Source organism: Jatropha curcas, chromosome 6 (assembly GCF_041381405.1).
Source record: "Jatropha curcas cultivar XTBG-Jc1 chromosome 6, XTBG_Jcur_1.0, whole genome shotgun sequence".
NCBI lineage: Eukaryota > Viridiplantae > Streptophyta > Magnoliopsida > Malpighiales > Euphorbiaceae > Jatropha > Jatropha curcas.
This window is the reverse complement of record NC_143156.1, coordinates 16,028,567-16,042,318: the sequence shown is the minus strand read 5'-3', so window position 1 is coordinate 16,042,318 and position 13,752 is coordinate 16,028,567. Positions and strand designations below refer to the sequence as shown.

The 13,752-nt window shown below is 35.2% G+C and overlaps 1 protein-coding gene across 3 annotated transcripts; it reads left to right on the top strand.

Annotated features, from left to right (window-relative positions):
• The first annotated feature begins 14 nt into the window (after positions 1-14).
• Positions 15-13,343, top strand: UBP26 (ubiquitin-specific protease 26). 3 transcript variants are annotated; one of them, XM_020684308.3, is made up of 15 exons: positions 15-211; positions 884-972; positions 1,071-1,667; positions 2,070-2,325; positions 3,048-3,793; positions 4,069-4,180; positions 5,229-5,407; positions 5,675-5,959; positions 6,046-6,253; positions 6,646-6,717; positions 6,906-7,136; positions 7,255-7,518; positions 9,757-9,898; positions 11,112-11,185; positions 12,279-12,376. In XM_020684308.3, exons 2-15 carry the CDS (start codon positions 896-898, stop codon positions 12,300-12,302), a joined length of 3,267 nt encoding a protein of 1,088 aa, XP_020539967.3. In that variant the 5' UTR covers positions 15-211; positions 884-895; the 3' UTR covers positions 12,303-12,376. The 3 variants fall into 3 exon arrangements, with proteins under 3 accessions (XP_020539967.3, XP_089578902.1, XP_089578901.1); XM_089722776.1 differs by lacking the exon at positions 11,112-11,185 and adding an exon at positions 13,136-13,343 and having other exon boundaries at positions 17-211; positions 4,072-4,180; positions 12,279-12,479; XM_089722775.1 differs by lacking the exon at positions 11,112-11,185 and adding an exon at positions 13,136-13,343 and having other exon boundaries at positions 17-211; positions 12,279-12,479.
• Positions 13,344-13,752: the final 409 nt, after the last annotated feature.

Sequence of the window (13,752 nt, the reverse complement as noted above, 5' to 3'; positions counted from 1 at the left end):
AATAAAAGTTGAGGCTTCAACAGGACACTGATTTCGGATTGGTATTTGCCCTATTTTTTCCCTTTTTTATTTTCTGTTACTTTCCCTCTCGCGGCTCTCTGTCTTTCTCACGCGTTCTTAACTTCCCCGGTCCTCCTTTCCGGTCGGACTTTCATTGACGTTGCCGAAGCTGATAGCGTCCGGCGATCTTCTCTGCCGACGTCGTTTCCAGGTTTGTTCTTTATCTCCTTTTTGTTCCTTTTTTTTTCCTGTTTGTCTTCGCCCACGACTTCCTCTTTCACTCTTGAAGCCTTCTTCAAGTCTCTCAGCCCACCCGAACACCCACAATGGTCGCTGGACAGCTCTTCTTCTAGGTTCCTTTATTTGTTCAAATCTTTTTATTTATCTATTCAACCGTAAGGATGAATTTAAGGAACATAAAATGTGCACATATACAACATAGAATGAGTTGAACAGAGATGCTTACTTGTTTGGCGTTCAATTTGCTGCTTTTGTTTCTCTTACCTTCTCTTGCTATCTCTTTCTAGTTCAACTGACAACTTTATCACATTTTGTGAAGTTTTAATCTCCAATCTTGTCCAATTTTTTGTGCTTTATTTATTTATTTTTCTATCTAACTTGTTTTTCTTGTGTCTTCCTTTTGAATTAATTGAATTGGTATTAGAAAAGGAGATGAATTTCAACTCCATTTACTTTTTAAACTTAAGGAGATGACTTGTGATTTGCAAACTTGGGGAGATAGATTTTGATTTGCAGAGGTGAAAAACCATTTCATATCTTGGCTGCATTTTATTTGAAATGAAACCCTCTCTTTTCTTTTTAGCAGTAAATTGTTAATCCCTTTTTATCAGTGTGAAAATGATCGCTGTTCATTGCATCATAGGTCGGTGATACAATGAGCCGACCAACTACGCGGAGTAAAAACAAAAGACGACAGGAGGATAATGTTAATATCACCTCTGAAATATTGAGGTACAAGTATTTGTCTTTCCCGTAGATTATATTTTTTTTACTTCATAAGCATGCTCTGCTATGTGTTGTTTCTGAGTTTTTTCTGGTCCTTGGTGTAGGAAAATTCATGCAACAAGTGAAATAACCAATGATGATGTAAATCAACTGTACATGATTGGGAAACCAGCTTGTCAAGGCTGTCGTGTGAATACTAAAGATAATCCCAACTGTTTTTGTGGCCTGATTCCACCACCCAATGGCAGTCGCAAATCTGGGTTATGGCAAAAATTGTCTGATATTGTTCAAGCCCTTGGCCCAGACCCATGCAAGGATCTTCGTGCTTCTGCTGGTTCACCTGCTGGCCTCACAAACCTGGGAGCAACATGCTATGCCAATAGCATACTTCAATGTCTTTACATGAATACATCTTTTCGAGAAGGGGTTTTCTCTGTTGAATCTGAAGTATTGAAACAACAGCCTGTTTTGGATCAGCTTGCTCGGCTTTTTGCACAGTTGCATGCAAGTAAAATGGCTTTCATTGACTCAGCTCCATTTATAAAGACGCTGGAGTTAGATAATGGAGTTCAGCAGGATAGCCATGAGTTCTTGACGTTACTTCTTTCCTTGCTTGAACGCTGTCTAAGCCATTCTAAAGTTTCCAAAGCAAGAACAATCGTTCAAGATCTCTTCTGTGGAAGTGTGTCACATGTAACAACGTAAGAAAATTGCTAGTCTTTTAGATCTGCAGTTCCTTCCTTTTAGTACAAATAAAATATTTGCTGTTTTGAGTAATCGTTGTATGTGAAAATGAACCAAATGTTTTCACTGGACACATTAGATACATCTTAATGATGTAAGCCATATCTCTCTGCCTCTTGTGTTGTTTGAGGTGGGATGAACAGTGATAATGAGTGATACAGTCTGAAAGTAGTTAACCTTCAGAATTTATTTGAAGAACATAGGAAGAATGGAGATGGATTTATATACATTAAGAAAGAGGCATAATCACTTCCATTTGAACTTGAAAGTTCCTCTGAAAAAAGAGAAAGGAAAAGAAAAAGGCAATGTTTGTTTTAGAAGCTGACTTGACCATTTGCTTTTGTGTTAATTCTGTATAGGTGCTCAAAATGTGGACAAAATTCTGAAGCTTCTTCAAAGATGGAAGACTTCTATGAGCTGGAGTTGAATGTAAAAGGATTGAAAAATTTGGATGAGAGTTTAGATGATTATCTTAGCGTGGAAGAACTTCATGGCGAGAATCAATATTTCTGTGAATTGTGTAAAATGAGGGTTGATGCTATTCGAAGTATCAAACTAAGAACTCTGCCTGATGTCCTAAATTTTCAGCTTAAGCGTTGTGTTTTCCTTCCAAAGGTACTTTGTGATGTGTGTTTGAAAACTTCTCTGTTTTCTTATTATTATTGTTATATTGTGTTATAAATCATTATGTATATTCATGCCTCTCCCGAATATCAGTTACTTTTCTTATTTTAAAATGTTTTAGGCAATTAGCAATTTAGAGTCTGGCTATATTGTCTAATAAGGAGGATGATTTTTACATGCTTCATGAGAACAGTAGCAGCTACATCAGATGTGGCTTCTTGTACAATAGTTATACAGAGCTTATGATGGGTGCTTGATTATACCCATGGGAAATTATTGCTTATGTTTGTCATAACATTGTTTATAGTGGAAGTTTGATGATGGGGCATCTAAAAACAGTGTGCTGTTAAGGCTGACATATGCAATTGTTTATTGCCCATTCTGTGATTGAAAGTCTAAGGATGGTCATAATTTGATGGCATTTATCAGGCATTTCATTGTTGCTGTGATAACTAGTGCAACATAACTGATCTGTATTTTGGTGCCAATTTTATTGTGTTTTTGTGAATAACATTAGGTGTTTTGCTTTTATCGTTTGGTCTTAACAGTGGTTTGGTACTTTGAATTCCAACCCTGGCTGTTTGAGATCTCAACTTGATGTTTTTCACTTTATTCCTCATCTGAGAACATTACCACTAGATGTAATGTAAAACTTTCTTGGTATATATAATAAAGTGTTTAAGCTTTTTGCTCATATTGGTTTCTGTCAGTAGACGACAACAAAGAAGAAAATCACATCTGCATTTTGTTTCCCTGGAGTTCTGGATATGAGACAGAGATTGTCTGAATCTTCTATGTTGGATTGGATATATGACCTGTCAGCAGTGTTGATTCACAAGGGAACGGCTGTAAACAGTGGTCATTATACTGCTCATATTAAGGATGAAAATACTGGGCAGTGGTGGGAATTTGATGATGAGCATGTCTCAAACTTAGGTCTTCATCCATTTGGAGAAGGCTCTTCAACTTCTACATCAAAAGTTGTTAATAGTGAGCCTCCAGCTGGCATAGAAGAAATTCATGTTGTTACTAATGGAAATCATATTGACACTGCTCAGCCACAGTCTTTGAAACCGAGCACTGATAGTCTTGCCGGAACATTTTCATCTAATGATGCATATATGCTGATGTATACTCTTAGGCGTACCAAGAAGGTAGATGAGAAAAGACCTGTTGTTTGTGGTGACAGCAAAATTGAATTAGAAAGTAATGAGAGTTCTTCACATGAAACTTCTCTTCCATCTCACCTTTTTGAAGACATAAAGAATTTGAATGCATCGTATCTTGATGCTTGCGAACGGTACAAAATGAAGAAGGAAAAAGAGGTGAATAATATTGCAGAAAGGAGACAAGAAGTGCGATCAGTTCTTGCTGAAGCTCCTGTACGGTCATTTGAAGCACCATGTTATTGGGTTTCTGTTGATTGGCTTCGCCAGTGGGCTGACAATGTTACTCCAACGTAAGTTCAAGTTTCATGATGTTGCTGCAACATTTTCATATGAAGGTGCCCTTCTTTTTATTTGCTTCTTTATACTGCTTGGAGATGTGCTACATCTAGTCTAGGCCAAAACACAGCTACAATTCTTTGCATTACCATTTACCATCACAGTCAACTATAATTATCTTAATGATTTATTTTGTAGTTTATGTGTTCATGTTTTGTCTGTATGATCTTGACATTGCTGTTTGGCTATTGTTTAGGCTTTTTACAATTTTACTAACTGTAACTTCCAGCAGTTCAATAGATAACACCCCCATCCAATGCTCGCATGGAAAAGTTCCAGTTTCAAAAGTTGGCTCTATGAAGAGGTTGTCTGCTGAAGCTTGGACCAAACTGTTCTCCAAGGTATCTACATTTCTAATTCTTCTAACTCATATTCAGAGAAAGTATATCATATCTATCAATGCTTTCCCTAGTTATAGTTGAAATGTGAAATATGCCTAATGTGCTAGATCTCATGTATGATGAGATGCAAGGTGCCAAAAAGTCACCTGCCCAAGTAAATTGAAGTGCATTCAGTAATTAAACAATTCATGTTCAGCGAAACTGCGTCATATGTATCAATTCTTTCCCTAGTGTTGTTTGGTTGAAATGTGAAAGATGTGCTAGATCTCATGTATGATGAGGTGCAAGGTGCCAAAAAATACTTGTGCTAGTAAATTGAGGTGCCTTCAGTAATTAAACCATTCATATTCAATTAAACTATGTCATATATATCAGGGGTTTCTCTAGTGTATAGTTGAAATATGAAGATGCCTTTAATGTGCCAGACCTCGTATGATGAGGTGCAAAGTGGCAAAAAGTCACTTACCCAAGTAAATTGAAGTGCCACCAGTAATTAAACCATTGATTACACACACATATATAGAGAGAGATTGAAAAAGAAAACTATATTAAGATTGGAAAAACCTCAAATTTACTCGAATTCAGGCTGCCATATTAAGTCCTGAGTTAAGATCCATTTGGGTTTACATAAATTGCCTACTAACTTTGGCAAGGCTTGCCTCAATAAAATTGCTTTGCCTTGATGGTCAGTGGACATGTTAAATTTGTTTCGTCTTTTGGCTTCTGACTAACTAGATGATTGCGTTGCTTTCATTTCGAAAAAAGTATTCATGGTGCGAAACTCATTTTGTTTACATATGGAGTGTTTTCTCTTTCATCATGTAAAACTTGAAACTGTATTTCTTAGTTTAAAGTTTGTTAAGGAATGTTTTTTATTCTCTATAAAGTTTGTTAAAGAGCCATGTTTTTGATTCTCTATTTCTTTGTGAGCTCATGTCTGACTACCTCAGGTTCCTCCTCTCTCATTTAACCCTTTTTTCTGTCTTGGTTTCTTGCTGAATTGTGCAACCTTTGCTGATAATTTTTTGTTAAATGCATGTAAAATCAGTATGGTGGAGGGCCAAAACTAACAAATGATGACTACTGCATGGCTTGCCTGATTGATGGTGCAAAATCTGTTGTCTGTGCCGATAGCTATAGGGATCGAAGGGCATTAATGAGGGACCTGGCATCTGATGTACTTGCAGGGAACTGTCTTGATGGAACATATTATGTATCTAAGACATGGTACGATTGTATATCTCATACTGGTTCTCTCCTTTTCCTGTTAATATGTTGTGATTACATCTGTGATTAGATTAGATGTGGCTTGCCGGAGGACTTTTTCAATATTTTAGGAATCAACTGTTGTCATAACAGTATATAGTTTTTTGTTGTCCCCATACACCACTGAATATTAAAGCATATATGTCATCCTGATCTTTGAACATTAGCATTTTGCTTGCTGTGGTTCTGGGGAAGGTTTCTAGTGTTCTGTTTCTTTTACACTTGCAGGTTGCAGCAATGGGTGAGAAGAAAAAACCTTGATGCTCCAAGCGAAGGTGATGCAGGGCCAACAGTTCCAATTAGGTGCCCTCATGGGCAACTTATGCCTGAGCAAGCGTCTGGTGCCAAGAGATTGCTGGTACCAGAGAAGCTTTGGCTCTTCTTTTATGAGGATGCGATTGCAGTGAAACCTGATGATCCTTTGGGTTGTACAACTTTTCCTTCTGATTCTGAGCAGTGTCTCCAGTGCTGCGATGAACTTTCTGAAGTTGCCTGTTTGGAGGATTCTTTAAGGTCATTTACATGTCTAGAATATTGCATGTGTTACATAAGTATTTTATGTGTAATGCTCGTGAATTTTGATTTTCTGTGTACTTCAGAGCAATGAAGCTAAAACAACGCCAGAATCATGAGAAACTGGCCATGGGAAAAGGCATTCCCCTTTCTTTGTACTGCAAGTATTACTTGGTTCCCTCTTCATGGCTTGCAAAATGGAGAAATTATGTAACTGCAAGTGGCAAGAATCTCTCTTCATCAGTGGAACCTGAAACTCTGGATTTTGTAATTGATTCGTTAAAATGTGAAAAGGTAACTTGCAACTTTGCTTGAAAATTCTTCTCAATCATAATAGTTACTTTTCCTAGACATTTTTTCGCATAAACAACAGTTGAAGTCAATGTTTATGTTCAGTTGTTGGCATTCCCTTCTTTTCTCCCTGCTGCTCTCTCCTCTATCCAACTGCCTCGAGTTGGATTTCAAGCTCAGCCTTCTCTTTGACTCTTTTGTAGTCATTTTTCGCCTTTTGCTATCCTATAGAATGCATATGTTAGAATGCTGGGGATATGGAAATATGGTGTGGCAAATGATTTGGAAACTATCAAATCCTTGCATTTTATTTCTACCCGTATTATAATCATAAAGATATGCATTATAATATTATTCTTGTTCATTTTCTTTATATTTTATTTTTCCTTTTTCAGCATTTACGGCTCCTAGAACGTCCTCCTGACCTGGTTTTCAAACGTGGCATACTATTTCAGAAGGGTTCTACTGTAAGTATGATGAATATATTAATTTAATATGTTCTTGGCAAGAATGTAAATCTGACCATTTCTGCTTCTAAGCAATACTATTATGATTAGCCCAGCAAAATGAGGGAAAATGAATAGGTAGTTCTACTGAGTGATCTAATGTCATATTTTTCCTCCTCCCCCCAATTCCCCTGTCCTTTGGATTCTAGACAGATGGCTTAACAATCATTACTGAGAATGACTGGAATAATTTCTGTGAAGAATGGAGTGGTAGTAAGGATAAGGGTATTTTTGCAATAATTGAGCCCAGTAATGTTGCGGAAAACAATTTGGCTGGCTCCTGCGAAGAGATTCCTATAAATGAGGAGCATCTGAATCCTCAAGATGAAGTAAATAATGAGACTGAAACCAGACAGCCTATAATTAGGACTTGTCCTGAGGTAATTGAAACTTAACCTTGTTCATTTTTGAACATGCCTTTCTATGAGCTAAAGTTTGATGTCATCGAGTGAAAGTTTTAATTCTTAACCTGACTGAGGTCTTTCTAAATTCTCATAGATTTGTGAGGACTGCATAGGGGAAAGGGAAAGTTGCAAGTTGATGCAGAAACTCAATTACTCCAATGAGGATATATATGTATCTCTTGTTCATGGTAAGGAAGCTCCAAGATCAGTTCTAGAAGCATCTGAGACCAATTCTGAGCCTGATCGGCGAGCTTCCAAACGTTCTCGAAAGACCAGTTATGGGAATTCAGTAAATTTGAAAGTTTCTGGTTCTACATCAATATACCAGTTAAAAATGATGATTTGGGAATCACTTGGGGTAAGCCATATTGACAAATGCAGTCATAAATATCTGAATTTTGAAATTCGATGCATGATGATGTGGGAATTAATCTGTGTTAATGTCGTTGTTACATGCATGAGGCATGAAAGATATTTGTTTATTTATTGTAACAGGAAATCCAGTTTTATGTGATTTAGGAAAGATTAACCCATAAACTCAGACTTAGGTAGGTGAAACTGAGAATTGAGCCTGAGTGGTACAGGTGGGTGCCTCCTGCTTTTGTCACCAGACCAAATACTATCAGAGATCTTAAGTATGAAGGTTCTGGAATATTTTAAACGAAGGGGTTTTTGTGCTTCCTTTGAATCTCTCTGATCATTTTTCATGGATTATCATCCCAAAGTTTTTTTAATAGGCATAATCAATTTGTCTTTGTAGCTGCTACTAAACCAATAGAATAATGCTCAACTCTGAAGCTGGTTCAACATATGGGCAGCTAAAGAAATATATACTCTCCAAAATGGATAGATTGGGTTAGATGGCATCTTAAGCACAATTAGGGAATTACCTGTTGGGTTTTGCATTACGCAACAGTGAACACATTAAGGGGAAGTTTGAGAAAAGACATTCCCCATTTTCATTCCCTATTTTTTCATCTATAAAATGACAATTCTTTATCAAATGCTATTCTGTCAGTTTTTACACGAGTATATATTGAATGGTGTCCTAGCGCCAAACAAGGCTGCCTGTGCAGGTTGCTAGTTCCTGGGGGAGGTTAAGATGTCAATAGTATTCTTGTCCTTCTGCTTGCATTTGCAAGGAGGCTATTTCTGTGATTTGAACACGTGACGTTTAGTTTATGATGGAGATGATATGTATGGAGCTTTGCAGCCCCTCTACTTGCATTTCCAAGATGCTTTCCTGCATTTCATTCCTGATCTTTATGTCACATGCGTAGTTATTAAACCCAGCTAAGGGGCTGGATTGACAAGTCACTAGTTCAACCAGTTGAACCAGCTAAAGATAAATTAATTATCTAATAAGTAATAATGTTATTATAAATTGATTAAAAATCACAAATGTAATATAAGCATATAGAAAGATAAACTCTGAGACCGAGTGATTTTCTAATTTTTTTTTTTTTTTTTTTTAACAATCAAACTTCAAATATTAGTACGTATGTTTTTAACTTATGTTTTTATTTATATAATGTGAAACTTCAAAACATAATATGTAACACCTTAATTCCTTATGCAATTTCTAAGTCTTCTTTTAATTTTATTATTTATACGTTGTAAGTATTACTTTTATAAGTAGTTGAAAGAGTATCTAGTTAAATAGTAAACAAATATTTTGTTATATATACATACATAAAAAATATTAAAAATCTTTTACATTTCCGTCTCCCGAATCTAACATATTTGATCCTTTTTACAAAATTTTATTTATTTAAAGTGTGAACTGGAGCAATGACTGTGTCATTGGATCTCACGGTTCAAGACAATCCCATTGGGTCAATCTGGTTTCTATGTGTCTAGCTTATCTGGTTCAATTAAAGACACAGTTTCAGCCTGATTTAGTGCCCAGGTCACCGTTTCACCGGTTTTACTGTCCGGGCTGGGCTAGGATTGATAAATATGGTCACATTTGACTTATCATGCTCACTTCGATATATATGAATGACGTGTATGCCTGAATCAAAAATGCGTGATTTGTATGATTATCCTTGACTAGGTCAGAATGAAGAATCAAAATAGATTTTAAAAGAAAGAAACAAAGAGAAAGGAGATTACAGATCACTCAATAAATGATAAGTTTTGGTTTCAGATGGTTTCATGTCTGCCTCTACAAATGATGCTTCCATTCATTGCATTTCCAAGATTAACCTTTTATATACGGCAAAATACATAAATTGGCACCTAAATTTTAAGTCTGTTGGCACTCTCAAACTTTTTAATTTGACGATCATTGAACATTTCAAGTTACAAAATTGTGCTTATTGAACACAACAACTTGCAAAATTTCACCTACAAAACACAAATTTATGCATTTTTCAATTAATTGATTTCTGTTCAATGAATGCTCTTTGAAAAGTTGAGGTGTTCGATAGGTCAAATTAAAAGTTATGAGGGTGCTGATAAATGTTTTTTTATGTAAAATTCATGTTTCAATTTATGTATTCAGCCAATATACTGTTATTTGACTTGATTCATGTTATAATCACTGTTGCTTGTAGATTTGATTTATGATGGCAAACATCATACATTGATGCAGGTAGTTAAAGAGAACCAGATACTTCACAAAGGTTCTAAGATAATTGATCAGGAATGTGCTACTCTTGCAGACTTGAATATATTCCCCGGGGATAAGCTTTGGGTGCAAGACTCTGAAATCCATGAGCATAGAGATATTGCTGGTAAGTAGTAATTGCAATGCTTAAGCTACTGTAAAATAAATGGTCATTTTTTATGCAATTTGCAGAATTCTTCTATATGCTATCCATGGGGTGTAAATCTTGTGACTAGCTATTACTAGACTGCATATTTAAGTGTCTTCTAAATAAAGGTGTACTTACACTTAAGGTGTTTTCAGGTTCCTATGTCATATAGATTAACATTTTGCTTGTCCATTGCCTTTTGGTTGGACATTAAGTGTTATGTTTGAATTATATGAATATAGTTTCTTTGAATATTGTGATTTATTGACTGGAAAATATTTATGGATGGTGTTACTTCCACAACACGTGATGTTAATGGCAGAGCAAATACATTATTTGGACAAAATTGCCCTTTCCATTCCCTTTAGCCATCTAACCTCCCTTTTGTTCTTTCATGTCCCCCAAATCTAAAACTTCTTGTCTTCAACAGCAACAGGAAGCAGGAAATGCCAAGCCAACAACTTCATGTCCAAAATAATTATATTCAAACCTTCCTTTTCCATTCACCTTTCGATTCTCTTTTCCATCCACTCTAACTTCAACCTCTTACATGACTTTCTTCTTATTTTCAGCACCCTCCACTAACTGCCAACTCTTGCCTATGCTGCCAATGGCTTTTTGGTTCAAGCCTTGGAATGTTTTATGCAAATGAGAGCTTCCGGTAAATGCCCAGATTATAGCGAGTTCCCTTATGTGCTAAAGTCGTGTACTTTGTTGTTGGACCTAAAATTGGGTGAGTTGTTCATGGTTGCATTATTAGATTGGGTATGGACTTTGATTTGTATGCTGGAATGCCCTGTATGCAAGGTTTTAGATTTCCAAATAGAATGGCTTGCAGAAAAGAGACAAAAAGATGTTAATTTGATGGAATGCCTGAGAGAATCTGTTACAGTAAATTAGTTAACAAATATGAGAAACAAATATTGGATTTGATAAAAATGTTTTGCCTCAAATTATGGAAACAACAAAGTCATTAAAACTTTAAATTGATGTTTAAAGTCCCTCGAGTTTAGATTTAGGGGACTATGTTGTTGTCAAAGAACAAAAGGGAGAAGAGATTGCTAAAATGAATAAAAGGGCAATTTTGTCCAAATAGTAAATTTTGCTCTTGTATTCACATTCAGTTTTTTTGGAAATAACACCACCCATAGTTATATCCTTATTTATTGGGTGAAATATTTATCACCTCTAGTTACTTTTGACTCAACTTGGATGAGCATGCCCAGATGTGAATATGACGCGACGGCACTTCATATTAGCAAGGAGGTAAAACTAGATTTAGGGATTTTTTTATTGATTCTTAATTTCTGAAATTCTTATTTTTATTGTGAAATTTCCTGTATAGTAAAAAATTAGGTATTAATACTGTGGATTTTTTTGTTTGAAAAATATTAGTATAGACTTGTTTAGAAATTTTGATTCCTATTGTATAGTTGGTTTATAATTTTCTTAATTAAGTACTCATAGTAATGGTTATTAAGTCTACAAATACATATGTAGTAGTTATTTCCTTATGTTTTGGCAATTGCCACTTTGAATTTTGAATTGGTTTTGAAGTCATTTGTGTTTAGTTTTCTCATTTCTTTTTTTAAACTTTCCCATCTTTGCTGCTAAATTATCTCAGTAGATGTTACTCCTAGCATTAAGACAACCTTTTAGATTTCTTCTCTTTTCTATTTTCACTCTAATAAGCTGTAATTAGTTAATTAACCCTGTACTTTCTTCTTTAAATCTCAACAGTAAAATTCTCTAAAATTACTTGAGATTTGACCACCATAAATGTTAACTTGCCCTACATCAGAAGTATGAGATTTGGTCTTATTTGCTGACATTATAATAGAGTTCAATTGACATAATTTATCAACAGTGCATCCCCCTCTATATAAATTTATGTATGTTTTAGAAAAATTGAACATCACCAAGTGGCAGACATCTAAATTGTTGCTTTTGCTTTGCATCAGCATAGTTCATGCTATACAAGTGTCTGTGTATTCGCTGGTGGAAATTTGTTGAGTAGCAGGTTGTATTAAAGAATAGGTGTGGGCTGGAGCTATATCATCCTGTACAGATTAAACAATTGTGTGTTTGTAATCTCTCAAATTTTATATAAAGAGAACATAATAGAAGTTTCTTCTCACTTTTATTTTAGATAGATATATTTAAATCTTAACTTTGGTACATGATATAATACTTTGTTGTTCCTGCTTTTAGATTTATGTATTCTTCTTCTTCTAAGTGATTTTGAATTAATACTTTCTATTCATCCAAAAAGAAAAGAGAGAAAAAAGGACCTTGATTAGATTCTCTGCACTAAATTGCTGTATTTTATTCTGACCTTCGTGATCTTAACATTAAACAGATGAGCTTGCTGACCAGAAAATGAATAAATCGCATGCTGAAGAAGGGTTTCGTGGAACGCTTTTGACTGCAGCAGATATTTCATCGGAAGTTGTTTAAGATGAATGCTTAAAATAGTTGGTCTCCATGTTACATATCCACCTTTGTACATATGGATTCTGGGAGAGGAAACTAACCTGAATGTTTGACCTGACTATCTTAGGTAATAATGTTCAAATTTCTTTTTATTAATATTAATTACAGTTTGGTCTTTATCTGGAAAATGTCTAGCAAATTTTTATGTACTTTTAAAATACTCATCTTGTTAGTATAGTAGTACTGTAGACCTGTGAGGAGTGGGTTGACTAAAATGCTAAAATCTTAGTTATAGCATTTTTTGGCGACAGGAATTTTAGTAGTTTGAGAATGGTGTGCTGGATATTATTTCATTTATAGGCTTTGCTTAGCCTGCTGGAGGGCTTGACTAGGCTCAACTGTGATCCAAAAGGACAAACCATATATATGTCTGTAATATAAAATATAATATAATATATATTAATGCCGACCTCACCTGCCGCCCTCTACCGCCTTTGTCCCCGCGCTGGCTTTGCTTCAAAGTAGAAAGTAGGGAAGGCAAGACAGCTCCAAGCCAACGTTGGTATGTTTAACTACACTGGAAAGGAAAAGAAATTGCCTATGCATGCTTTTCATGCAACAGCTTAACAAAATGGTTTGCTCTTTGTAAGAACCTTAATTTCACATATTAAGATAAAAAAAGATGGATGTGTATGCTTACTATCGAAGTATTTCTCTTTGATATTCATCCCTGAAACTTTGCATGATGATATTAATGGTCCATTTTTATCAATCCTTGTGCAGAACCAGCAGGTGGGATTGGTGATTTTGGCGCTGAGCATTTTGAAAGGCTGGTGGATTAGTGCTTCTATATATAAATATATTTGTAACATTTGTACTTGGACATATATATATATATATATATATATATATATATATATTTATATATATATAAGACATTATGTACTTAGCTAGCACTTGGGAAAGAAATGAAAACGTGTGTTTTGTGGCAGATTTCTGTCCGTTATCATATGAACGATATTGCCATGTTCTTCTGTGGCTCTTTTTAAGTCCACTAGCCTCACGTCTATTTTCCGAGCCGGAGGTATAATAATAAACAGCAAACACTATAGGAGTTTGAGGGCTTAATTGTCATTTTGATCATATAAAACTCGAGTTTAAATCTGATATTCTGTAATGATGATCAGCCAAATGCCAAAAACAAAACCTGTTCTAAGGCACGATGGTGGGAGCCTTTTGCATCAATACAAATTAACAGTTAAAATCTTCAAGAAATAAAGAAATTAAGATTTGAAGAGGAGAAATTTTTAAAAAGCACACATCTTATTATTTTACTGGGAGAAAGATTGGGATTCGATGATTCCTCATAACACAAAGGTTCTATAGAAAAAAGACCATCC

Bases quoted from the DNA above. Each gene is read 5' to 3' on its own strand.
- UBP26 (XM_089722775.1), top strand. From the start codon at position 896: ATGAGCCGACCAACTACGCGGAGTAAAAACAAAAGACGACAGGAGGAT. The intron at 1,668-2,069 runs GTAAGAAAATTG...AATTCTGTATAG, and splicing joins AGTGTGTCACATGTAACAAC to GTGCTCAAAATGTGGACAAA. The intron at 5,960-6,045 runs GTCATTTACATG...TGTGTACTTCAG, and splicing joins TGTTTGGAGGATTCTTTAAG to AGCAATGAAGCTAAAACAAC.